We start from the raw sequence: 25155 nt of genomic DNA, 5'->3' as shown, positions 1-25155 counted from the left end.
TCAAAATTGTCGCCAAATTTCCGATATTGTCACAAATAAACTCAAGTCATATCAAACAAATTTTACCACTATCATGAAGTACCTTATGTCATGCGAAAGCGATGTCAGGATCAGTGGGTTCTGTTGAAGTGTTCCAGAGTTATTACCACATAGAGGGTCAGAATTGTAAAATGTATCTGGGTTACAAAGGTGAAAACAGGGATGATCTATGCTGGACTTAGGCAATTCCCCTGCATCACTTCATCTCTTGTCAACAGACCAGTACCTTCCCTTCAAGTCTGTTCTGTCAAAAGGGCGTCACGGCAGACATCTTGATGATAGACAACTGGCTCCCTACAGCAAAGAAGCAGGGAGCAGGCTGACAATCTGAATGACATTGTCAAAAACACCCCCATCGACAGAGTGGAAGAGAAGGTCGTGCTCTGTCAACATGACCTCAGGAAGAGCAGGAGAATACCCGGCAAGAGTAGTCTGTGACGGCTCTGAACCAGCAGAGATCAGCGCCGGGAAGATCAGGCAGGTATAACATGACTACCTGCCTGTTAGTTCATAGGCCCATAGCAAAAAATAATAAAAGTCCTGAAAAAACCCTTTAAGATCTTCTAAAGATCAAATGTTTTTCTATTATATCCGGTCACGTAATACCATAAAAATCAGAGGGTGTATTTAGTTTTTCGCATGACTATACAGATAAGAATAAGAAACGCAGTCATGTGCGTGCTCCCATGTTTTATTTTACTTCACGTGCAACATTTTTTTATGTACCTCTATAGTCATATGCCACATTTACAATAGGGCCAGTGATGCAAACGGTCACGCCTAGATAGCGAGATATCTGCCACTGCAGGTCTACCGTTTCTATATTCTTCATATTGAGAAGTTGTCTATTGAACTCCCACTTTTGGATATTATTAGATTTCCCTGATGAATCCCCCTCATTGGGGAAGAAACGCGTAGGGAATACATACATCTTTCTGAGTGGTGGTGGGTACCCTGTAGTAGCATATACCTGGGGACTGTACTTGTCAGGAAGGGGGCAACGCAGGGGCACAACAGGGAAGAATAGACATCCTCCTTCCCCCCATTATCAAATACAAATACGTACATATTTTGCTCCTGTTCATGATGGATTCGATATGGGACAACGAGATTTGGTGAGACCAAACCATTATTTTTTTTTATATTGAGCACTGTTAAGCACGCACACTTTATGTTTTGAATATTTGTGTCACTAATGTGGATGGTCCAGATTCAATTTTAATGGTTACAATAAAGGTTATATTTGATCTTTATTTAGATAGGAACCTCACAGCTATATTGTCTTGATACCATGAGGGTAATTTATTAGTGGATAATCTAACCTGTAAAGCTGATTCCGTCTGTCCTCCTCCCCTCAGACCATTAGTCTATTCTTCCATGTCTCTTACGAGCTCTGTGCAGATTTTGTAGTCTCGAGATATGAGGAAAGATTCACTATTTCAACAACAAAGCACCACTCCAGTGTTTTTTTTTTCATTTTATTTCAGCGCAGGAGTGGTGCTACTAATGGAAATTTCCTAATCCAAGTAATACACTCACCAGCCGCTGTGTTCAGCTCTTCCTGGCAGCGCTTTAGTCACGATCCGCCATCTTGTCACCGCAGCTTCTGACTGACCGGTTAGAGGTAACGGTCACAAGCTTAGTGTAAGTCTATCAGAGCCTCGTAGCCTTGTTCTGGATCTCATAGACTTACATTGAGTGGTGAGTGGTGACTTCTACATCGCCCAGCAGACACTTGAGCGATCCGGCAGGTCACAAGCTGCTGGAGACAGACCGAAGCGGTGCCGATAACAAGAAGAAGACGGCGCCTGGCAAGTACCAGACTAGGGGCAGGGAACTTAGATTAGTGGCACCACTCCAGCACTGCAATAAAAAAAGCTGGAGTGGTGCATTAGTAAAGAAGTTTAAAAAAGAAGCTTTGCAGAATAAGACGATAAAGGTGCGCTTAGATGTATCAGACATCAAGTGACTGGTGCGGACACGGATATCACTGTTAGCACACACTCCACCATCACTGACAGCCCGAGCTCAGGGAAGCACTCTCAGACAGAAGGGTTATCCAGGTCAGGGCCAAAGTGCTCCCACTGTACAGGATGGAAAGAGAAGCACACTCAGCCTCGCTCACAATATTATACATCTCAAATCCCAGACAAATAAACCCGACTTCCATCCCATCAAACAGAACACAACATCCTAGTATGTCAGACTCGTGAGGGCGCATGTAGACCTACAAGTGGACATTCACACACACCGTTTAGATAAAGGTAAAGGGACAATTCTCAAATCCCCAAATCTCATGTGTAAGCTCCTCAAGGAAAGAAGAGAATTGCTAAAAGGAGATGCCTGGGACTGCCTTCTTTTCACACCACCGTATTTCTAAATTTTGGGATTTTTTTTAAATAAACTTTAGCAATAATATTCTTGTTGTTTTTATGACATGAAGTACATTGGGGGGGAGTAAGATTAAGGGAATGTACAACATGTGAATAGACTCACCTCTGGGGAGCAAGAACCATGTGATAGTGAATACATAGTTAAAAACAAGTATACAGTAATACAATATAAAGTAACGTAAAAAGTAGTCCTGAGACAACTCCTGTAAAGGAGCAATGAGCAGAATCAGTGACGCTTAAGGTGTAAACTTTATAGCTTAGTTGCTTCTATCTAGCAATTTCAGATGTTTTCGCCTTATCAAACGAGACTTTTTAAAAATTCACAAAGTTTGTTGCAATTTCAATTCAGCCCCCCGGTGTATTATTGAGTGTGCCAAAAATTTGGCCCAATTTTTGTGACTTTTGTGTGTGGATTTTTGGTAAAAAAACAATTCAAGACTGGAAGAAAGCCCATTTTTGACTTTGAGCCAAATTCATGAACTGAGTGCACAATTTTGATGAATTTATCACAAAAAAAAATGGCAACTAATATCACAAGATAACAAAGGAAACCACAAATGATGAATTGGGGCCTATGTGTTTTTAAGGAAACCGTTCCAGAAATAAAAAAACATATCGTGTAAAAACCAAGGCTGTATTTTAGGTGCTTTGCACTAAGATAGCTCGTGGTCTCACCTGGATAAGATGTGTGGGCACTGTAATCACACACACTGACAGCGATGACCGTAGGAGGCCTCGGAGGGCGTACAAAAAACGGGTCAGGCTGTGGAGATTGTGAGGCCGCTCCTGACTGCAGATATCGTCTCCCCACAGCACTGATGCCAGAGACTGGACTCCAATTCGCAGAATATTTTTTTGTCCTTTCTGCTGGTAAAGAAATAAACAGTTTATCAGCCATGAATCATAATTTTTACTGTTTACTACAATTTATTAACACAACAGGATTCAGATCAGGAATCGGTTACAAACTGGACATCTTATGATACTAATATGACATTTTGATCCCATTCTCCAAATAGTATATAAGGCCACCTTCACACGACTAGATATTACCGGTACTAGAAAATCCAGTACTGGTGTCATCAGTGTTGCATATCTGTGTACCATTCGTGTGTAAGTGCGTGTGCACCATCCATGTGCACCATCCATGTGGCATCTACCAGAATAGAAAACAGAATACTAAGTACAGATGTTTAGTTGTTAAATTTATGCAAACATAGAGATCCATAGATAATAAGTGCCTTGCGTCTGTAGCTTACTGTACATGGATTAACCTAATAAATAAATGAAATAAAATTGTGTAGGCTCCCCATTTTTGATAACATGCAAAGGTAAAGCAGACAGCTGCGGGCTGATGTTATGAAGTTGGGAATGTCCATGGTTATTGGACCCTTCCCAGGATAAAAATACCAGCTGCAGAAGTGGCACATCACATTAGATGCAGTTCGATTTAGCTTTTCCTGACTGCCCTTGTGCGGTGGCAATCAGGGTAATGGGGCCTCAGGTTGATGTCAGCTATGAGTTGTTAAAAAACACAGTGGGCATCAAGCCCTGATGTTAGTAATGGAGAGATGCCTATCAGACACCACCATTGCTAACCCACTAATAAGACAAAAACACTCGGGAAAATGTATTTAAATAATCTCTCCCCCACATATTCCCTGGTTCACTAATTTATTTTAAAGTAAAAAAAATCCTACGCAGGCCTGACGTAGTCCAGAGAATACAACATAGTCCAAATGAAAACCTGAAAAACAAAAATAAAAACAAGACATCGTCCCTCACTCACCAATTTATTGTAAAAAAAAAAAAAAAAAGTTCCCACGCAGGTCCGCTGTAGTCCAGCGTTTCCCACGATGTTCCCCAAATCCAGCTCATGTTGTACTCAGGTTATCCAAGTAACATTACTGCTGCTCACAGTCGCTGGGTCTCGCTGAGCAGTGTGAGCCGGCGAGACTGATAAGCGGAGACATCAGTACCCGGCGACTGTGAAGAGCAATGATGTCAGTAACAATACTGCTGATCACAGTTGCTGGGTCTCGCTGAGCAGTGTGAGCCGGCGAGACTGATAAGCGGAGACATCAGTACCCGGCGACTGTGAAGAGCAATGATGTCAGTAACGTTACTGCTGATCACAGTTGCTGGGTCTCGCTGAGCAGTGTGAGCCGGCGAGACTGATAAGCGGAGACATCAGTACCTAGCGACTGTGAAGAGCAATGATGTCAGTAACGTTACTGCTGATCACAGTTGCCGGGTCTCGCTGAGCAGCGTGAGAGGGCAAGACTGATAAGCGGAGACATGAGTACCTGGCGACTGTGAAGAGCAATGATGTCAGTAACATTACTGCTGATCACAGTTGCTGGGTCTCGCTGACCAGTGTGAGCCGGCGAGACTGATAAGCGGAGACATCAGTACCCGGCGACTGTGAAGAGCAATGATGTCAGTAACGTTATTGCTGATCACAGTTGCTGGGTCTCGCTGAGCAGTGTGAGCCGGCAAGACTGATAAGCGGAGACATCAGTACCCGGCAACTGTGAAGAGCAATGATGTCAGTAACGTTACTGCTGATCACAGTTGCTGGGTCTCGCTGAGCAGTGTGAGCCGGCGAGACTGATAAGCAGCGACATCAGTACCTGGCGACTGTGAAGAGCAATGATGTCAGTAACCTTACTGCTGTTCACAGTTGCCGGGTCTCGCTGAGCATTGTGAGCCGGCGAGACTGATAAGCGGAGACATCAGTACCCGGCGACTGTGAAGAGCAATGATGTCAGTAACGTTACTGCTGATCACAGTTGCTGGGTCTCGCTGAGCAGTGTGAGCCGGCGAGACTGATAAGCGGAGACATCAGTACCTGGTGACTGTGAAGAGCAATGATGTCAGTAACATTATTGCTGTGAAGAGCAATGATGTCAGTAACGTTAATGCTGATCCCAGTTGCTGGTTCTCGCTGAGCAGTGTGAGCCGGCGAGACTGATAAGCGGAGACATCAGTACCTGGCGACTGTGAAGAGCAATGATGTCAGTAATGTTACTGCTGATCACAGATGCCAGGTCTCGCTGAGCAGTGTGAGCCGGCGAGACTGATAAGCGGAGACATCAGTACCCGGCGACTGTGAAGAGCAATTATGTCAGTAACGTTACTGATCACAGTAGATGGGTCTCGCTGAGCAGTGTGAGCCGGCGAGACTGATAAGCAGCGACATCAGTACCTGGCGACTGTGAAGAGCAATGATGTCAGTAACGTTACTGCTGTTCACAGTTGCCGGGTCTTGCTGAGCAGTGTGAGCCGGCGAGACTGATAAGCGGAGACATCAGAACCCGGCGACTGTGAAGAGCAATTATGTCAGTAACGTTACTGCTGATCACAGTTGCTGGGTCTCGCTGAGCAGTATGAGCTGGCGAGACTGATAAGCAGCGACATCAGTACCTGGCGACTGTGAAGAGCAATGATGTCAGTAACGTTACTGCTGTTCACAGTTGCCGGGTCTTGCTGAGCAGTGTGAGCCGGCGAGACTGATAAGCAGAGACATCAGTACCCAGCGACTGTGAAGAGCAATGATGTCAGTAACGTTACTGCTGTTCACAGTTGCCGGTTCTTGCTGAGCAGAGCATGAGCTGGATTCGGGGAACATCGTGGGGAGCGATGGACTATGTCAGACCTGTGTGGGAACTTTTCTTTATAATAAAATGGTGAATGAGTGACAGTGTCTTGTTTTGATTCCTCTCTTTTTACGCTTTTCAGGTTCCCATTTGTGGACTACGTCAGACCTGAGTGGGATTTTGTTTTTAGAATAAATTGGTGAACCATGGAACCTGTAGGGGACTGTTTGTTTGAGTAAAGTATGTTTGTGTGTGTGTGTGTGGTTTTTTTTTTATAACTGGGTTAGTAATGGGGTGTCTGATAGACACCTCTCCATTACCAACACTTGCCTTGATGCCGGCTGTGATTTTTGAAAATTCACAGCTGACATCAAATTCACACTTCACTACTCCGATTGCCACAGCAATTGGGAAAAATGAAAGCGAAGCACCACTTCTGGAGCAGCCTGTATTTTTAGGCTGGAAAGGGCCTAATAACCATGGATCTTAAGTCGCCAGGTCAAAAATAGCTGGTTATTTTATATCTGTTGCTCCCCAGAGTATTCTGTTTTTAGTTTTTTTGTAAAAACATGCCATACAGCACCAGAGATATGGGCCTTTTTATTCAGTGCTAATTATGGTCTATGAGTGGGCGTGGCTTGTGGATCTTCTGAGGCGTGTCTTTACGCTGCTCTGCATTATTACCCTGAGACACGCCCTCTTGTAAAGACCAGAAAAATCAGCACTAAATAAACAGGCCCATATCTCTGGAACCGTATGGTGGATATAAAAAATACTCATGGGAATTGCGGAAATAAGAAAAAAACAGCAAAAACTATTCCTCTCTAAAATTCTCAGAGAATGCCATTAAAGGAAACCTGTCACCCTCAAAATGGAAGTTGAGCTAAGCCCCTGATGTATCCTGAAAGATAAGAAAAAGAGGTTAGATTATACTCACCTAGGGGCGTTCCCGCTGCGGTCCGGTCCGATCCGGGGCCTCCTATCTTCATAGGATGACGTCCTCTTCTGGTCTTCATGCTGCGGCTCCAGCGCAGGCGTACTTTGTCTGCCCTGTTGAGGGCAGAGCAAAGTACTGCAGTGCGCAGGCGCCGGGCCTCTCTGACCTTTTCAGCATTCCAGAATGCTGTAGATAAGCCCCAGATGGTGGTGGGCTTAGCTCAAGTTCCATTTTGGGGGTGACAGGTTCCCTTTAACAAGACAGCTGGTGATATAATAATTTCACGTTGCTTACACAGTGCTGATATGTGTGGTTGCACCTTACAGTGATCGTCACCATTTACAATACACGGTCCCAATGGGTCTGTCTACTTTCTGCATTTTATCCACACACACACACTGGGGTCAGGTAGTAGCTTTTTATAGCTGCATCTACATTGGTTGAACTAAATACATTACCATTTCATGGACAATGAGATTTTTAGTCTTTAATTGATAAACAACAAAACTTGTGTCTTGTATTATAGTTACAAGTTAGACATCTCATGTATTCATAGGTCAAACTTCCTTTAGCAAAACAGTGAATTGAAATGATCTAATTTCTATCATTCTACTAACATATCTGGCCCTCTCACCCCTGCACTCGCCCTCGGAAATATTTCTCACGCTTAATTAGAAGGGAAGTTGGAGAAGTGAGTTGTGACTTAGCATTCTGACTTGTTGCATGCTCATCCCCTTATCACCCAGAGAAGTATGCAGCGCTCCCTAACACAAGGTGTACACAAGACCTTCATATATTCTTGCTTGGGGCAATGGATTAGCTGGAATTGTCACCTCTGGGTGATTGGGAGGCAGCATCCTCACCCCTGTTACTGCAGGGCCTCTAACACATTTCTTGGCTATGTGATACCAGCAGCCATAGTGAGAAGTGCGATATTGATCAGCTTCTGTCCTTCACATCACATTGCAGACAGGGGTAGTCACACACCTGTCAGCTCAGACTTATGTATGTAATAAGCTCAAACTTTTCACCTTTTTGTCTAAGCAGAAGGTCATCTCCAGGCATCGCTCAGCTTGTGCATTCCTCTCCTTACCGTCGGCTGTAGTATGGGGATCATGCACCAATACTGTTGATGTGATAAGCTTTCACGCTCAATAGAACTGCTGTCAATTTAAGTCCTGATTATTAAACATGGCATCATTTTTATACCCATCAAAGGTGATCCATACCCAATACCAGAAACATTTCCTATCCCCTCACTCCTGAAAAAAACAGACTACAGCATCCAGTAAGAAACGAGAAAAAAAAAGGATTACCATGATCACAATTTCCTTTCTCATTTCGGCCATTACTGGTAGAAGAGATCCGTTTTAACACTGATCCCAACAAATCCTTATCAACAAACCCCATTGGGCCATTATGGGGATGTCCAGGATTAAACTTTTTGTTCCGCAATAAAAGTTCCTCTCATCCCCGTTAACTTTTGAAGGGCACAAATATATAGACATTGCCCCCATCCTTCACTAGCAATCACATGACCATGTCTACAGTTTTGTAATCCAGTTATCTACACTCATGGATGTGTCTGGTCAATGGTATGCCATTAACAGTGAACAACTCCTTACCCCTGATGAAGCACGCTGTGTGAAACGCACATCGGGCAGGCCGGGCATCTGATCTCACCTCCACTTTGTTTGTTACCTTGCACTTGAATTTGCTGTGTATATATTTTTCTTTTATTCTTTGTTAGGGCGGTGTTCTGTTGTCAGTGACTACCTGTTACTTGTGTTTATGTTGAGTATCAGTAACATAGTTAGCAAGTCTGAAAAACAGACAAATATCCATCCAGCTCAGCCTATATTCTGTCAGAATAAATCTCCAGATCTACATCCTTCTAAAGAACCTAATAACTAAGATACAATATTGTTACTCTCCAGGAAGACATCCAGGCCTCTCTTGAACCCCTCGACTGAGTTCGCCATCACCACCTCCTCGCTCTAGTTCTATTACAGTATATCCTTCCTGAGCACCGGTGCCTAAAACTGTACACAACACTCCATGTGCGGTCTAACAAGATATTTGTACAGAGGCAGTATAATGATCTCATCATGTGTATCCAGACCTGTTTTAATGCACTCCATGATCCTGTTTGCTTTTCTCATATTCCACTGACTATGGATTACACTTGTATACTCATATATAACTGCAACAGGTGTTGTTCGTTCATGGTCACTGCTCCTTTGTAATTTGCATGAGTGCCACACTTGGGTATGTTCATCTGCATTGTGCAACCGCTGGTCCTCTAGCTGCCCTGCCTATTCTCTTTTTTGGTTTTCTGTCTTGAAAGAATTCTGTACTGTATTTTAATATGCTTTCTACCCATTTTTTAATAAAGTATTCACTTTTGCATTAATATAGATCTTAGTGTCATACCGGCCTTCTCTGACGCTGCGGCCGCTGCTCCTGCCGGGTCTTCTCACTGCGTCTCCACCTGCCGCTCTCAGCGTCGCACCGGTTCCCCGGTCCCTCCTCCTGCTGCTCGGGGACTCCGGCATGGTGTCCGCACTTCTTCCTTCCCCCATCCTGTGCCTGCTCCACACATGTGCCTTAGGACGTGGGCACGCGCTCCTTCCTCCTGTTAACCCCCTCCACGCTTCTGGTTCCTCCAATCAGGTACTTTCTCTGGCTATATCAGGCGTCTCCTCCATAATGGAGGCGCCTGATTATTGTGTGCAGTTAGTACACTGTTCTGGTCTTGTTTGGTTCAGATTCTAGTCCGTTCCTGACTGGTCTGCTCTCGCAGGCTTTATCTCTTGTTAACCCCTTGCCTCCCTCCATTGTTTAGTCTGCCGCCTGTTGTTCGTTCTTTGCTTTTTCCCGCTTCCATTTTCCCTCTGTTCGGTTTGTCTACTCACTTCCTCCCTCTCCTGTCTCTCCTAGAGCCGTCACTCTTGGCACCGGCTGTTGTGGTACTTGTCCTCCTCGAGCTTGCTCCCAACTATCCCTGTATAGGGGTTTTCATCTCGGGTTTGCTCGCCCCTGGGTGCGTCAGTACCGTGACCCAGAGGGTCCACTCTCTTTTCGTCTTACTCTGACGTTACAGTATAATCAGGCCATGGACCCCGCTGGTGCCTCTGCAGCAACTCAGAAAGAGCTGTTGTTCTTAAGGGAGAATCAAACCCGGATCATGTCTGTCATGAAGTCTATGGACTCCCGGTTAACTGCTCTACAGACTTCTGATCCTGGTAACGCTCCTCTGCTGGCAGGACTCCAGCAGGAGCTCACGCAGCAGCGAGATACCCAGTCCCATATCCTTTCCTATATGGCGTCCGTCGACAACCGTCTACTTTCCCTACAGTCGGCGGCCGCCGCCTCTGTCTCCCAGCATGAATCAGTACCTCTACCTCCTCCTTGTTTGGGAAAGCCCCCTAGATATAGTGGTGATCCCAAACTGTGTCGGGGGTTTTTGAATCAGTGCCGTTTACACTTTGAGCTTTTGCTCCAGCAGTATCCCTCGGATCGTGCTAAGGTGGCCTTTATTGTGTCTCATCTTGAGGGTGAGGCTCTGTCTTGGGTAAACCCTTTGTGGGAGCGGGATGACCCAGTAGTTGCCAGCATACAGGTTTTTCTGGACACATTTCGTAAAGTCTTTGATGAGCCAGGTCGGGTGGCTTCTACTACCGAGTCCCTCTTTAATCTGCAACAGGCTAATCTTACTGTTGAGCAATACGCCATCCGCTTCCGGACACTTTCCTCTGAGCTTGGGTGGAATAATGAGGCATTGGTAGGGGCTTTTTGGAGAGGGCTTTCGTCCAAGATTAAGGATGAGCTCACTGGTCCGGATACCCCTACTTCCTTGGAGGATCTAATATCCCTGGCCACACGTATTGATTTACGTTTCCAGGAACGCTCTCGGGAATTAGTCAAGGAGAGGAGATCCTCTAAAACTAATTGGGCACCTGCTTCTCCTCCGGTCAAGTCTCCCGCCTCTCCCGCTCCAGAACCTATGCAGGTGGATCGAGTTAGGTTGACAGAACAGCAACGCAGGGAGAGGTTGGCGCAAGGCTTGTGTCTCTACTGCGGAGGGGTTAATCATTTCCTGCGTTCCTGTCCAGAGAGGCCGGGAAACTTCTCCACCTAGGTCAGGTAAGAGAGGTTTTCCTAGGTGACCCTAATCCCTCTCTTCCCCTAACTATTTCAGCTTTGATTTTTTTAGGTCTTGAGCGTAGGTCTGTGGAGGCGTATGTGGACTCGGGTGCGGCTGGTAATTTCATCCGAGAGGAGGAGGTGAACAAATTTCAGATACCAGTGGTTTCCCTTAAGACTCCGCGTCTAATCTCTGCAGTGGACGGCAAACCGTTACCTGTTCCCATAAAAATGGTTACTCTCGAGTTGGAAATGCAGATTGGTGCTCTACACCTGCATTTTATGTTTTGCCTAATCTAGCTCATGCTCTGCTCTTGGGTCTACCCTGGCTCAGGTCACACGAGCCAGTTCTGGATTGGCGCTCTGGAGAGATACTCCGCTGGGGTCATGTTTGTCAGGAACGTTGTCTGCTGTCCATTTCCCGTCCAGATCTTCCTCAAGCGTCCGTCGATCTTCCAAGTCTCCCTTTGGCCTATCACTCGTTTGCGGATGTCTTTGATAAGAAGGATGCGGAGTCCCTTCCCCCACATCGAACCTATGACTGCCCTATCGAGCTAATTCCTGGAGCTTCCCTCCCTAAGGGAAGAACCTATCCTTTGTCCCCAGCAGAGACCTTAGCTATGTCAGAATACATCCGAGAGAATCTTGCCAAAGGTTTCATCCGAAAGTCCTCTTCCCCGGCTGGAGCCGTTTTTTTCTTCGCCCGGAAGAAAGATGGATCCCTTCGGCCTTGTATAGACTACTGAGGTCTGAACGCCATCACGGTCAAGAATAGATATCCTCTACCGTTGATTCCTGAACTTTTTGACCGATTGAGGGGAGCCCGAATATTTTCCAAATTAGATTTGTGAGGAGCCTATAATTTGGTCCGAATTCGCGCTGGAGATGAGTGGAAGACCGCCTTTAACACTCGGGATGGTCATTATGAATACCTGGTCATGCCTTTTGGTCTCTGTAACGCTCCAGCGGTCTTCCAGGAGTTCGTGAATGAGATCTTCCGCGACTTACTCTATTCTTGCGTGGTGGTATACCTGAATGACATCCTTATTTTTTCACCTGACTTATCCTCTCACAGGAGAAGCGTTCGTCTGGTTCTACAATGGCTTCGGGAGAATCATCTCTACGCGAAAATTGAGAAGTGTTTGTTTGAACAAACTTCCTTGCCCTTCTTGGAGTACATTATTTCTGACATGGAGTTGGAGATAGACCCTGAGAAATTGTCTGCCGTACTCAAGTGGCCCCGTCCTATCGGAGTTAAGGCCATCCAACGATTCCTGGGCTTTGTAAATTACTACAGACAATTCGTTCCTCATTTCTCTTCAGTAACTAAACCTCTCGTCGCTCTTACCCGGAAAGGAGCAAAACCTAACGTTTGGCCTCCGGAGGCTGAAGATGCCTTTCTCACCTTGAAACAGGCCTTTGCTTCTGCTCCTGTTGTTCATCGGCCTGTAGCAAGCAGGCCCTTCGTCCTTGAGGTAGATGCCTCCTCTTCGGGTGTCGGGGCGGTTCTCTCCCAAAGATCTCTCTCTGGTCGTCTGGTTCCTTGTGGGTTCTTCTCGATGACGTTTTCTCCCGCTGAATGCAATTATTCCATTGGAGATCGGGAATTGCTTACCATAAAGATGGCTCTACAGGAGTGGCGTTATCTTTTAGAGGGGGCCATTCACCCCTTTGAAATTTTCACAGACCACAAGAACTTAGCCTACATTCAATCCGCTCAGAGACTCAAATCCAGGCAAGCCAGATGGTCTTTATTCTTTTCTCGTTTTGATTTCAAACTTCATTTTCGACCCGGAGACAAGAATTCTAAAGCAGATGCGCTTTCCCGGTCCTTGCAATCTCCCGAGACGGAAGAGGGCTCCTCACATATTATTGATCCTGCCAAATTCATCATGGTAGCTCCCTCAAATCTTCTCTCTGTTCCACCTGGCAGAACTTTTGTCCCGTGTGACAAGAGAACAGAGGTATTGCATTGGGGACATTCTTCCAAGATTGCCGGTCATGTCGGTACCAAGAAGACTCTTGCCCTTCTCTCCCGGTATTATTGGTGGGCGTCTCTATGACAAGATGCTTTGGACTTCGTAGCCTCCTGCATGACTTGTGCTAGAAACAAAGTACCTAGAGAACTGCCTTCTGGTCTCTTGCATCCGTTACCCGTTCCCGAAGCCCCTTGGCAACAAATAGCCATGGATTTCGTTACAGATCTGCCTCGCTCCTCTGGGTGTACAACCATCCTGGTGGTGGTGGATCGCTTCTCAAAGATGGCCCATTTCATTCCCTTGCCTGGACTACCCTCGGCTCCGGAATTGGCAAGAATTTTCTTCCAGCATATTTTCAGATTAGATGGACTTCCTTTGCGAATTGTGTCTGATCGGGGGGTTCAATTTACCTCCAAGTTCTGGAGAGCACACTGTAAGCTCCTAGCATATCACTGGATTTTTCCTCCGCCTATCACCCTCAGACCAACGGGCAAGTGGAGAGGATAAATCAAATTTTGACCTCCTATCTTCGCAACTTTACTAACGCTCATCACGATGATTGGGTGACTCTTCTCCCTTGGGCTGAGTTTGCCCATAATAATCATTCTAGTGACGCTACTTCTAAATCTCTGTTTTTTGTGGTCTCTGGTCTAAACCCGGAAGTATCTCTTCCTATGTCTTCTCCTTCTGGAGTGCCTGCAGCGGATGCCCTTTCCTCAGAATTTTCCCAAATTTGGAGAGAGACCAAGGAGGCGCTCGTACGGGCCGCTGCCCAGATGAAGAGACACGCTGATAAGAGGAAGAGAGATCTTCCACCGTACCGTCCTGGCGACAAAGTCTGGCTTTCGACCAAACATATCCGTTTGAAAATCCCTTCTTACAAGTTGGGTCCTCGATACATTGGTCCCTTCAAGATTTTGGGATGTATTAACGATGTGGCCTATAAATTGAGGTTGCCGGCATCGCTCCGAGTCCTTAACGCCTTCCATGTCTCGCTCTTGAAACCTCTCATCCTTAATCGATTCTGTCCAGCACCACTTGACTTCCCTCAGCCTTTTGGCATTGATAAGGATTTCGAAGTAAGATATATTTTGGCTATGAAGAGGGTTAGAGGGAGAGTCTTCTATCTTATTGATTGGAAGGGGTTTGGTCCTGAGGAGAGGTCCTGGGAACCTAGGGAGAACATTAATGCTCCTCGAATTCTGAGAAGATTCTTGGTCAACCTCGGAGGGGGGAGTCTTAAGAGGGGGGGTACTGTCATACCGGCCTTCTCTGACGCTGCGGCCGCTGCTCCTGCCGACTCTTCTCACTGCGTCTCCACCTGCCTCTCTCAGCGTCGCACCGGTTCCCCGGTCCCTCCTCCTGCTGCTCGGGGATTCCGGCGTGGTGTCCACACTTCTTCCTTCCCCCATCCTGTGCCTGCTCCACACATGCGCCTTAGGACGTGGGCGCGTGCTCCTTCCTCCTGTTAACCCCCTCCACGCTTCTGGGTCATCCAATCAGGTACTTTCTCTGGCTATATCAGGCGTCTCTTCCATAATGGAGGCGCCTGATTATTGTGTGCAGTTAGTACACTGTTCTGGTCTTGTTTGGTTCGGATTCTAGTCCGTTCCTGACTGGTCTGCTCTCACAGGTTTTATCTCTTGTTAACCCCTTGCCTCCCTCCATTGTTTAGTCTGCCGCCTGTTGTTCCTTCTTTGCTTTTTCCCGCTTCTATTTTCCCTCTGTTCGGTTTGTCTACTCCCTTCCTCCCTCTCCTGTCTCTCCTAGAGCCGTCCCTCTTGGCACCAGCTGTTGCGGTACTTGTTCCCCTCGGGCTTGCTCCCAACTATCCCTGTATAGGGGTTTTCATCTCGGGTTTGCTCGCCCCTGGGTGCGTCAGTACCGTGACCCAGAGGGACCACTCTCTTTTCGTCTTACTCTGAAGTCACACTTAGTCATGTTTTTCTTACAAGGGTCCACATAATTTGCTCTATGTGACCTTCACCTAAACTTGGCTAAATTGGGACTATGTCTGTATTATTGTGATGTTTGTAATGTGCATGAATGGACCAAAATGACATTCACTGTGGCCACACATGAAATGTACACCACAGTGATTGTCCTGCTCTAACATACAGGTCTGACAAGCCACGCATATAGATCACAGGATGGAGCATTTAGGAACCATTGCACTTACCTCTAACCCTCACAACCAGTGGCGAACACATCATTGGTGCAACATGTATAGCTGTACAGGGCCCCATGGAGGCAAGGAGACCACTTTCACCTCCAAAGCTAGTAGAACTGTGCATTATGATGAGTAATTGGACTGCAAAGGGCCCATATATTGTTCTTGCACAGGGGCCACTTCTACCAATGTCCACCAGTTCTCTCAACCATTACTTGCCATGATAGTAGCCTGTAGAAATGCATCTCATGGGAGAAAGGGTGAACATTGTGCATTGTGCCAAGTACTGGTTCTATACACTAAATAAATCAAATATTGATCCATGGATGTAAAGGAACTAGTGACGGAAAAGTAAGGGCAGAAAGGATGTGGCATCTTGGATAGTGGATACCATGAAAATCACATCTGTGCACACCAAAATCGTAAAATCCAGAAATACTTTATTATGATAAATGATTATGATGATAAAGTATCAACTGATTTTACGATCTTGGTGGGTACTGGTTTGTGAACCAGTATATTTTCGATAGATGAGCAAAAGCAACTAGAAAAAAAAGTAGAACAAAAATGATAATTACGTTGTAATGGACAAAACACTGGGGAAGATGACAACAAGGAGATGTGGAACACAACCTGGAGAACTAGGAAGGAACGGGTGGAGGAGAACATCAGATCAGCCAGGTGCAGCCTCGGGAATGTGGTTCTAGCATCACGTTACAATTACTAATGCACCCTGCCGTTGCCTGATTCTTGAAGAGGTCCTCATCTATGGATTTTTTTTAGTAAACATCTTACTGCAGCTAAAACCTGTCAAAGCCATGGTATAACGAAAGCAAAGTTGTTTTCCCCATTCTTGTCCATCTTATGGCACCAATCTAGCTTTTGACTCAACAGCAGGAGATAAAGGGTGTCAATCACATTTCAGAAACAGTCCCCTTTAGAGGCTGCAATAAATGTTCTGGTTTGGGCTCCACTCTGTCCGTCGGCCATAACTGTACTGGTATTTGAGGCCTTGTACTTTGGGCGAGGAGTACAGGTCTGTACTTTAGCTTCCCTACTCCATGTCATTTATAGACTAGGTCAACACTGCGTCTGTTCCCAGTGTCAGGTGCATACATTCAGGAAGCGTGCACCTGATGTTGCCCACTGTCAGGATGGATGCCGAGGCATCTATCTACATAAGGGACCCACTGGAGAAAAACATTGGTCCTCTGTATAGGAAAGTGCAGTCTGCTGGGCTTTCCTATACAATAAATAAAAAGCTATGAATACAAGTCAGACGGAAGCTGAAAAGAACTCTTATGGCCTATGGTGTATGGTCACTTATGGCACTGTTATAGAAAAAGCTAGGCAAAGTGTGCACCTAGCCTTGGGTGTGCTTATGCAGGAAGCATCTGTAGGCAGACTTGGGGGATTTTTGTTCGGACCCCTCTGCCAATTGTACTTATGCTGTTGCTGGCAATCAGAATGATGATGCAACGCTCACTATTCAATGCAAGTCTCCCAGGGAGGAAGCAAAAACATACACTGCAAAATGTCATTGCTACCTTGACTTTGACCAGTCTACAGATATGTAATGCATATGGCCAATGTTATATTTATGGGTGACTTTTTGGAACGTAATACCCATTGGCTTGTACTAACAGGGGTGCACAAATTACCATAGAATTTAGGAGTCAGATGGGCAACTAATGGAGTCAGTTTAATAGCCAGGAAGCAAATCATTGCTGTCTACATGAGTTTTTAGGGCACATGGACGTCCAAGAAGTGTGCCATGAGCAAGACCAAGAACTGCTAACAAGCATGTATTACACGGACAGTCACTGATCTGAATAGCCTCTATGTAATACTGCTCACCCTCTAGCTGATCCCACAGACAAAACCTATTGTTTTCCAGTAATCTAAGGAGATGAGTGCTTCCATATTAAAGGGGTTGTCGCTGATGATACAATGCCTTTAAATGACAGCAACAATGTTGGAAATGAATTACCTAGCTGGCTTCTGGATGAACTTACAATATATTTAAACATGTGGGGCTGCAAAGGTCTCATGTCGCATCTCCTTCCAAATTAACTTCATACCACCCCCTTACAAACTTTCCCCAAAAAAAGGTTAGGCCAAGTTGGTGAAGACTTTCTTGCTTGCTTTTTTTTTTTTAAATGAATATGTTGCACAAAAGACAACATTTGATTTGTGCAATACTGAAAAAAAATATAATGTCCCCTTTTCCTCATAGACTGTAAGCTTGCGATCAGGGCAGTCACTCTTCTTGGCATCTGTTTTGATCTGTGTGTTTATTGTTATGCTGTAATGTGTATTGTCTGTACAAGTCCCCAATATAATGTAAAGAGCTGCAGAATATATTGGCGCTATATAGATAAAAATTATTATTTACTATTATTATAATGTATAGCCCAATGGAAAAAAAAATCACAATATTTTTTTCCCAGTGCATAAAAATGAATAAAGAGCAAAATACAACTGAAAAGGCAAACAGCAGAAAGCAAATGACAAGTCCACGAGAGGGAAATGGCAAAGCGTGGGACTCTCAGGAGTCACAGCATGCACCTGAGGCTCATTAAAGGACCTTTTAAAAACGAGGAAGAAATGCCGAGTGGTACATTGAGGAAGGACTCACATGTCCCTGCTGTGGTAAAAAAAAAATGAAATAAATAAATTAAGAAAAAAAAGGCTGCAGATGGAAAAGCATGCCCTGGGAGAGAAGGAGAAGCCAGAGAAAAGCAGACAAGCCGAGGTGCCAGGAGAGAGCCCTGTGTGAGCCTGGCACTATTCTGAGAGCAGGCAGTCAGGAGGCAGGGACCACACTGGGCACATGATGAGTGCGCAGACGGCTGCAGCCAAGAGCAACACACAGTCCTACAATATCCTCATGTATTTATGTGAAGAAGACTAGGTCCCGACACATAAGTCCTGCCCTACCAAAACTAAGTATTCCTAGAAAGTATCAGAGAAGGTGGCAGCCATGGCATAATATATTCTTCTGCAACACCTTAAAACAAGGCAAAGATCTGTAATGCACAAAATAAGTTTCCATGGGCGAAGAAAAAGCTGCTGGTCTCATCCACAGTCATAACTTACAATCCAGCATGGCGTCCCCACTGCAATCCCCCCCCCAGAAGTGGTGCTGGGGCTCATCACCACACTAAGAGCAGAAAGCCCAATCTCCACAACACTCCACGGAGTGGGCTGTGTCACCAAATTCGGAATCATCTAGAAAGGCGTCTGCAAGTATATTTCCTGTAAAAAGTTGTATGTCGTTAAAAAAACACAGCTAATTTATTCACAAAATGAGATCATTGTTGTCTGTGCACTGTGTGTAATATGGCAGATCAGCACCATTGACTTGTATGTGGATGAGCTGCAATGTCAGGTCTGCCCAAAGTCTACCAAGGGGCACTACAATCAGCATGTGTTAAATATCTCCCTCCACACCCCTAAAATAAAGAAGGTTCCAGTCTCTAGATGGTCTCCTCCAATGAATCTCTTTATTGATTACTGCATACTAAAATTAAAAAAGTATAAACAATGTTTCAGCCGCATGGGGCCTTTTTCAAGCCAAATATAGAAAGAAATGTGCATATAAAAGTGCAGACAACGTTTCAGCCACATAGGGCCTTTTTAAGGTCAAATATAGTAAGAGGTGCAAAAAATGTTCTACATGTCTCTTACTATATTTGGCTGAAACGTTGTCTGCACTTTTTACCTTTTGTATGGAGTAACCGATAAAGAGAAACCTTGGAGGAGAATGTCTGGTAATAATAATAATAATAATAATCTTTATTTTTATATAGCGCCAACATATTCCGCAGTGCTTTAAAGTTTGCACACATTATCATCACTGTCCCCGATGGGGCTCACAATCTAGATTCCCTATCAGTATGTCTTTGGACACCTTGGACCTTCTTCAATAATCATCTGGCAATACTGTGGGGAGTTGCACCACGATTCGATGGACCACGGAGGGGTTCATGGGAGTAGACATTTTTTTTCAGGGGTTCTAGAACACATGGGCCCGTTTCATTAAAGCGTTTACATAAACACTTTGAAAATCTGCAAGTATTTTTTGCAACATTAGTCATTTCATGCCAGTTTTGGGCAGCTACACTAAGATGGGCAGTGATGGCGAGGAGCCGGACCAGGACGGGGCATGGCAATGCCTGCCTGCCAAATTCATCAATAGCGGAGGCATTTTTTACACCAGAAATGTTACTGTAGTCCACCACTGGGGTAGTAATTCTGGAGAGGCGCAAGGAGGTGCACACCACTAAGATGATGCATCGAATTCATGAAGTGACGTGTGCTCTACTGCACACCCTTCATTAAACACTTTCCTGAACAATTATATACTACCAATATCTCTCAAAAATTAATTCAAAACTTACTGATAAAATGCTATAAGCATGGAGTTTTTAGAGCCAAAACACACTACCAAAAAGTGTGAAGAAAGCCTGGTGCATCATTCACATTAGTCACTGCTGACTGCACTGTATCTGCATGTTACAGGTAATCCCGTGTATAAGATGTTATGTTTATTTGTAACTTAAAGATGCTAAAAAGAAGTAAAAATGCTGCACATATCACCAGCCAAAGAACTGACGTCTGCAAGTCACCACAGCGTCTACCTAATGATGGGTGCAGCTATTGTCATGTTTTCCCTTACACTGTACATCTAGCAACTTGTCCTGAATTTAAGATGACCTGTCATTCGACAGAAAAGACAAAATTCAGCACGATGTACTGTGGGAAGTGTTATGACATGCCTGTTACCATAGTTACAGCAGCAAGTGGGGAGAGGTTCCTGTCAGGGACCAATTTACTTCTCCGGAGGGGCACTGCCACCAAAGGCAAAGCACGCATTGCCCACGAGTCTCTGCAGACTGAAATCTGAGCAGCAAGCTAAATGAGCTCAGATATTCCACACTGCTCGAGAAGAAAAAAACTGAAAAATATAATAAAAACAACTCAAAGAAGAAAACATGAGGAAAAGCAAAGGCACCAAAAAAATAATATAAAGAGTCAAATTAAGAGGCAAAATACTCAGATATTGTGGTTGAGTAACCAACAGGTCAGTCCGCAGGTACCCTGAGCTAGAAGTGACCAAACCATGCTTGGTCCTGTAGTAGATACACAATTGAATAACAACACAATAAATAAGTGATAATTTATTTTTTAAAAATAAGCTAAGAAGAAAATGCTTCCACTTTTATTAAGCTTTGAGTGATGTCCACATGATTTGGAGCGATATACAGAAGCGATTGCCAAAAGCAGGCAGCCTGGAGTACCATAAAGAATTCAGGTATAACCGTCCTAGAACTGACGCACCTCAACAACAACAATTCACATGCCTCACTAAAGCCGGATTCAATCCTGCAATATGGATGCTAATTATGCTGTCCATACTCTTCTACGAGCCCTTGCTGAACCTTGCTATTGAGATGAGGACTACTATACCAAGAAAGATCAGAACCTGTTGGGTTGGTGAGGAGAAAAATGTAAGGGATTCCCAGGTTTTCTCTTGTTAATCTCTATACGAGGGATCTCCAGGTCGTTGGCCTCAGAGTAGTCCTCATTTAGCATCATAAGACAGTTGGTGGATACCAATTTGAAGGAGCAGCGAAAAAACCATGTTAAAATAGCCAGACAGACTGAGGTTATTGCAGGCCAGAATCACTTCAACCAGTCGATGGGCAGAAAGTCAAGGCAGGCAGTAGACGGAAATAATAAACTCTAATGCTCAAAGACACAATGATTTGGAAGAGTCCTTAGTAAGCCTGGGATGACAGATGATTAGCTAAGAAGGAGGAGCTTTTGCAAGCAGTGGTCCTGTATGTGGTTGGGATACGGTACACATGCATAGCTGTGGCAGCACCAGAGAACTCATCAGTAAGGCAGCGGCAGTAGGCAGGACATCATGAGGGAAGTCTGGTTAAAATTAGAGCAAAAAGAGTGAGAGAAGAGAAGTGGAGGGCGAGTGAAACGCTTATGTCTCTAATTTCCATAATCGTAATGCTGCAATACGAAGAAACCACAAGACCTACAATACCAGGTTGCAGGCATTTATTGCAGTTCATGTGTCTCCAGACGTGGGGCGCATGAGGCCCAAGATGACAATACATCCGTACTACTAGTAACGGCAATCTGGCATAAATCATATTATCATATCATACATGTAGATATTAATTTAGGAAAACTTCCTAGATTTTGAATGCCACGTTTTTACACCAATATTCATAACTATGAGAAGAAGACCCACACCAATAACTACATGTTGCACATAGATACACAAAGTCAATTTAAACTGAAATTTTTCACTGAAGGAAGTCCAAAGCCCTTGCAAATGTGTAAAGGGAAAATGAAAATATTGGTCATGTGTTAAGGTTTCTTAGCATTATCATTTTATGACTAGTCTTGGTCTCCATAGTACAAAATGAGCAGCTAGCAACTGATGACAATTAATTTACAATCTGTAAGAGTTAATAATAATCTAGAACCTTCATACATTTGTTTAGCTCTTGAGGGTCTTTAGGTAGCACCCATATATATTCAGCCCACGCTGTCATGTTGTCATGTCATGTCCACACAGAAGAAGTTACACATTAACATGGCCACTACTTGGCCTTTATCCACTGATTACAATATCAATGCCTGGTCACTGCTCACTCACTGCTCTGTATTTTTTTAGACTGACCCTGGAGAATGCCCACAATACAATTAGTTATGTGAATATGGCAGATAGTAAAGAGGATTGATACCTGGGGGTTGGATCCGTCAAAGCTTCCTTGGTGAACCGCGCTCTGTAACGACTGGAGAAGCTGGATGTAGTCACAGGACATCTCACTTGAAAAACTGTAGTGAAAATAAGACATTGTGTTCTGAAGATGACCATTTACAGCACATGCAATCTTAAGAGAACAAGTATGATAAATAAAGGGATTTTAGTTAAACATGTTAATCCTTCTGGGAAAACCTGGGTTTGGAAGGTGGTAGGGGTACAAAACAGAGCACCATTGCTTTAGGTTACTCCGAGTACAGCCATCAGAATAAAGTGCACCAATCTGGCTGCCACCGAGGGCTACTGCGTGGAGCACTTGTTGACTCAATGATGAAATACAGTGTTCCCCAAAGCCACCGACAGACCATGTTGTCAGGGCTTCTTTAGTAATGCACAGATGATAGGATGGACGGCCACAGCACTAAGGAAATCCTGAGAACATGATCTGTTGGTGGCTCTGGAGGACATCCTTTGGGGAACACTGCATTAATGCATCAGCTATTTATTTTCCATACTTAAAGACAGGGGAAAAGGCATTTGATACAATGCCGATTTTGCAAGTTAACTGTATATTATACTAGGTACACCTCAACTGAGAGAGACAGAATCTTTAAAAAAAATTCCAGAAAATCACATTGTATGATTTTTACATTGAATTTGCATTTTATTGCATTAAATAAGTATTTGATACAATAGAAAAACAGAAGATTTGGGACATAAACCTTTGTTTGCAATTACAGAGTTCAGACGTTTCCTGTAGTTCTTGGCCAAGCTTGCACACACTGCAGCAGTGATTTTGGCCCACTCCTCCATACAGATCTCCTCCAGATCGTTCGGGTTTCGGGGCTGTCACTGGGCAACATTGAGTTCCAGCTCCCTCCAAAGATTTTCTATTGGGTTCAAAACTGGTGAGGCCACTCCAGGACCTTGAAATGCTTCTTATGGAGCCACTCCTTAGTTGCCCTGGCTGTGTGTTTCAGGTCATTGTCATGCTGGAAGACTCAGTCACGACCCACCTTCTATGCTCTTACTGAGGGAAGCTGTTGGCCAAAATCTCGCGACACATAACCCTATCGATCATGTATTCAATACGGTGCAGTCCTCCTATCTCCTTTGCAGAAAAGCACCCCCAATGTATGACGTTTCCCCCACCATGCTTAATGGGTGGGATGGTGTTCTTGGGGTTGTACTCATCCTAGTGTGTTACTAACAGTAATGTTTGAGACTGTGGTCCCAGCTCTCTTCAGGTCAATGACCAGGTCCTCCCGTGTAATTCTGGGCTGATTCCTGACCTTTCTCAGAATTACTCTCACCTCACGATGTGAGATCTTGCATTGAACTCTACACCGAGGAAGAATGACAGATATCTTGTGTTTCTTCCATTTTCTAATAACTGTTTCAACAGTTGTTGCCTTCTCACCAAGCTGCTATTACTCTGCAGCTAATCCCAGCCTTGTGCCGGTCTGCACTTGTGTCACTGGTGTCCTTAGATAGCTCTTTGGTCTTGGCCATGGTGGTTGGAGTGTGAAAGATGGAATGTGTGGACAGGTGTCTTTTATACAGGTAACGAGCTCAAACAGGTGCAAATAATAATGGTAATGAGTGCAGAGTAGGATGACTTCTTAAAGACAAACTAACAGGTCTGTGAGAGACAGATGTCTTGCTAGTTGGCAGGTGATTAAATACTTATTCCATGCATTAAAATGCCATTTAATTATGGAAAAATCATACAATGTGATTTATTTTCTGTCTCTTGCAGTTAAAGTGTACCTATGATAAAAATTACAAATTTTTCTATTCTTTGAAGGTGGGAAAACTTGCTAAATCGGCAGTGTATCAAATATTTATTTTTCCGACTGCATATACCGCCATTATATTCCACAGCGCTTTACAACAGTGCAACAGTGGTAACCACTGAGCCACCATACTGCCCTCAAGTCCAACCATTGGAAAAATAATTCCACTGGCCGGACAAAACAAGTATTGAAGTATTGGAATCATGTCAGAAGTTTTGATCAGTGGAGGTTCAAAAGCTAAGACGCCCGCCCGTTGCTAATATGAAGGGGGCACAAGTGATCAGACAAGAAAGACCTAGAGACTTTAGTCTCAGTCATAGCTGCTACATCTTCTCTCCTTGATGCCATCAGCAGAATGCAGAAAATATGTCACCATATTAGATACAAAATGTATCAAAATCTTCCCCCCCTCCCCACTTTAAGCCATTTCTGTAAGAAAAAAAAATAGACAACACAGATAATGAGTTTCTGGAAAAAAAAATTTAAATATTAATTGATCTGATTTTGTTTCTCCATTGGCGTTAATAAGGTATAACTTTTGGATGTGAAGGTTAAAGTCATCAATAGCCAATACTGGGATGTTTGCAAATGAGAAGCAGACTTGTTTATCAATTCAATAGAAATGTCCCTGCGGAGGGAGCGGAGGCTTGTGCTTTGGGGGCAGCAGAAAAGAAAGGGTTATAGGTGAAGGCGTTGGAAACTGGGATGACTTAATTAGATCAAACCAGTCTCACAATGGAGCATGTAATGAAACCGCCATTGCATTTAAATAGTAATCACAGATAATTAACACATAGTTAATGAGCTGCTACCCCAAGTACACCTGATCATTATACCTCCGAGTCCACTGTTTGCCACCGCTGAGAGGAGACTTGAATGATAAATGAACTTGCTGTAATATCTATACACATCGTTCTCATTGTTAGTAGGCTCCATAATGTGGAGCTAAAACCACAACCAAAACATACAACTAGAAGATACACATTCTAACACAGCGTACTCTATGAACGGCTCCAATACAGAATCACACGTACAATGTGTCCTGTAGGCTAAGAGGCCTGGGGCCGTCAGACAGCGGGTCCCTGGTGCCACCTTGTGTACCCTTGTTAGTATCTGATAAGTGGTACACTACAGAAGATGAAGGAGCGGAGTACATGAACGCTCCATAAGAGATAGTGCACACTTCAAAAGCCTCATCAGATCACTAGATTAAAGGGAACGCTTTTCAAACATTATGTTTTTAATTTTATAAGGGATTGTCAGATAATACTAAAAAATAAATGACTTTATAAGATCATACAAA

At 44.3% G+C, this 25155-nt stretch overlaps 1 protein-coding gene across 4 annotated transcripts in view; it reads right to left on the bottom strand.

The window, feature by feature from the left end:
* The window catches only part of ELP4 (elongator acetyltransferase complex subunit 4), a 637998-nt gene that overhangs the window by 358599 nt on the left and 254244 nt on the right, over positions 1 to 25155 (bottom strand). For 2 of the 4 annotated variants that reach the window (XM_069738980.1, XM_069738978.1), the window contains exons 6-7: positions 22037 to 22130; positions 3108 to 3299 (exon numbers count right to left, since the gene is read on the bottom strand). In XM_069738980.1, the coding sequence (XP_069595081.1) occupies positions 3108 to 3299; positions 22037 to 22130 (286 nt within the window). The remainder of the gene's footprint in view (positions 1 to 3107; positions 3300 to 22036; positions 22131 to 25155) is intronic. The other 2 variants (XM_069738981.1, XM_069738979.1) reach the window with 1 other exon arrangement.

Source organism: Ranitomeya imitator, chromosome 9 (genome assembly GCF_032444005.1).
Source record: "Ranitomeya imitator isolate aRanImi1 chromosome 9, aRanImi1.pri, whole genome shotgun sequence".
In the NCBI taxonomy this organism is placed as follows: domain Eukaryota; kingdom Metazoa; phylum Chordata; class Amphibia; order Anura; family Dendrobatidae; genus Ranitomeya; species Ranitomeya imitator.
Note: the sequence above shows the minus strand (reverse complement) of the source record. Positions and strands in the feature narration are given on the sequence as shown.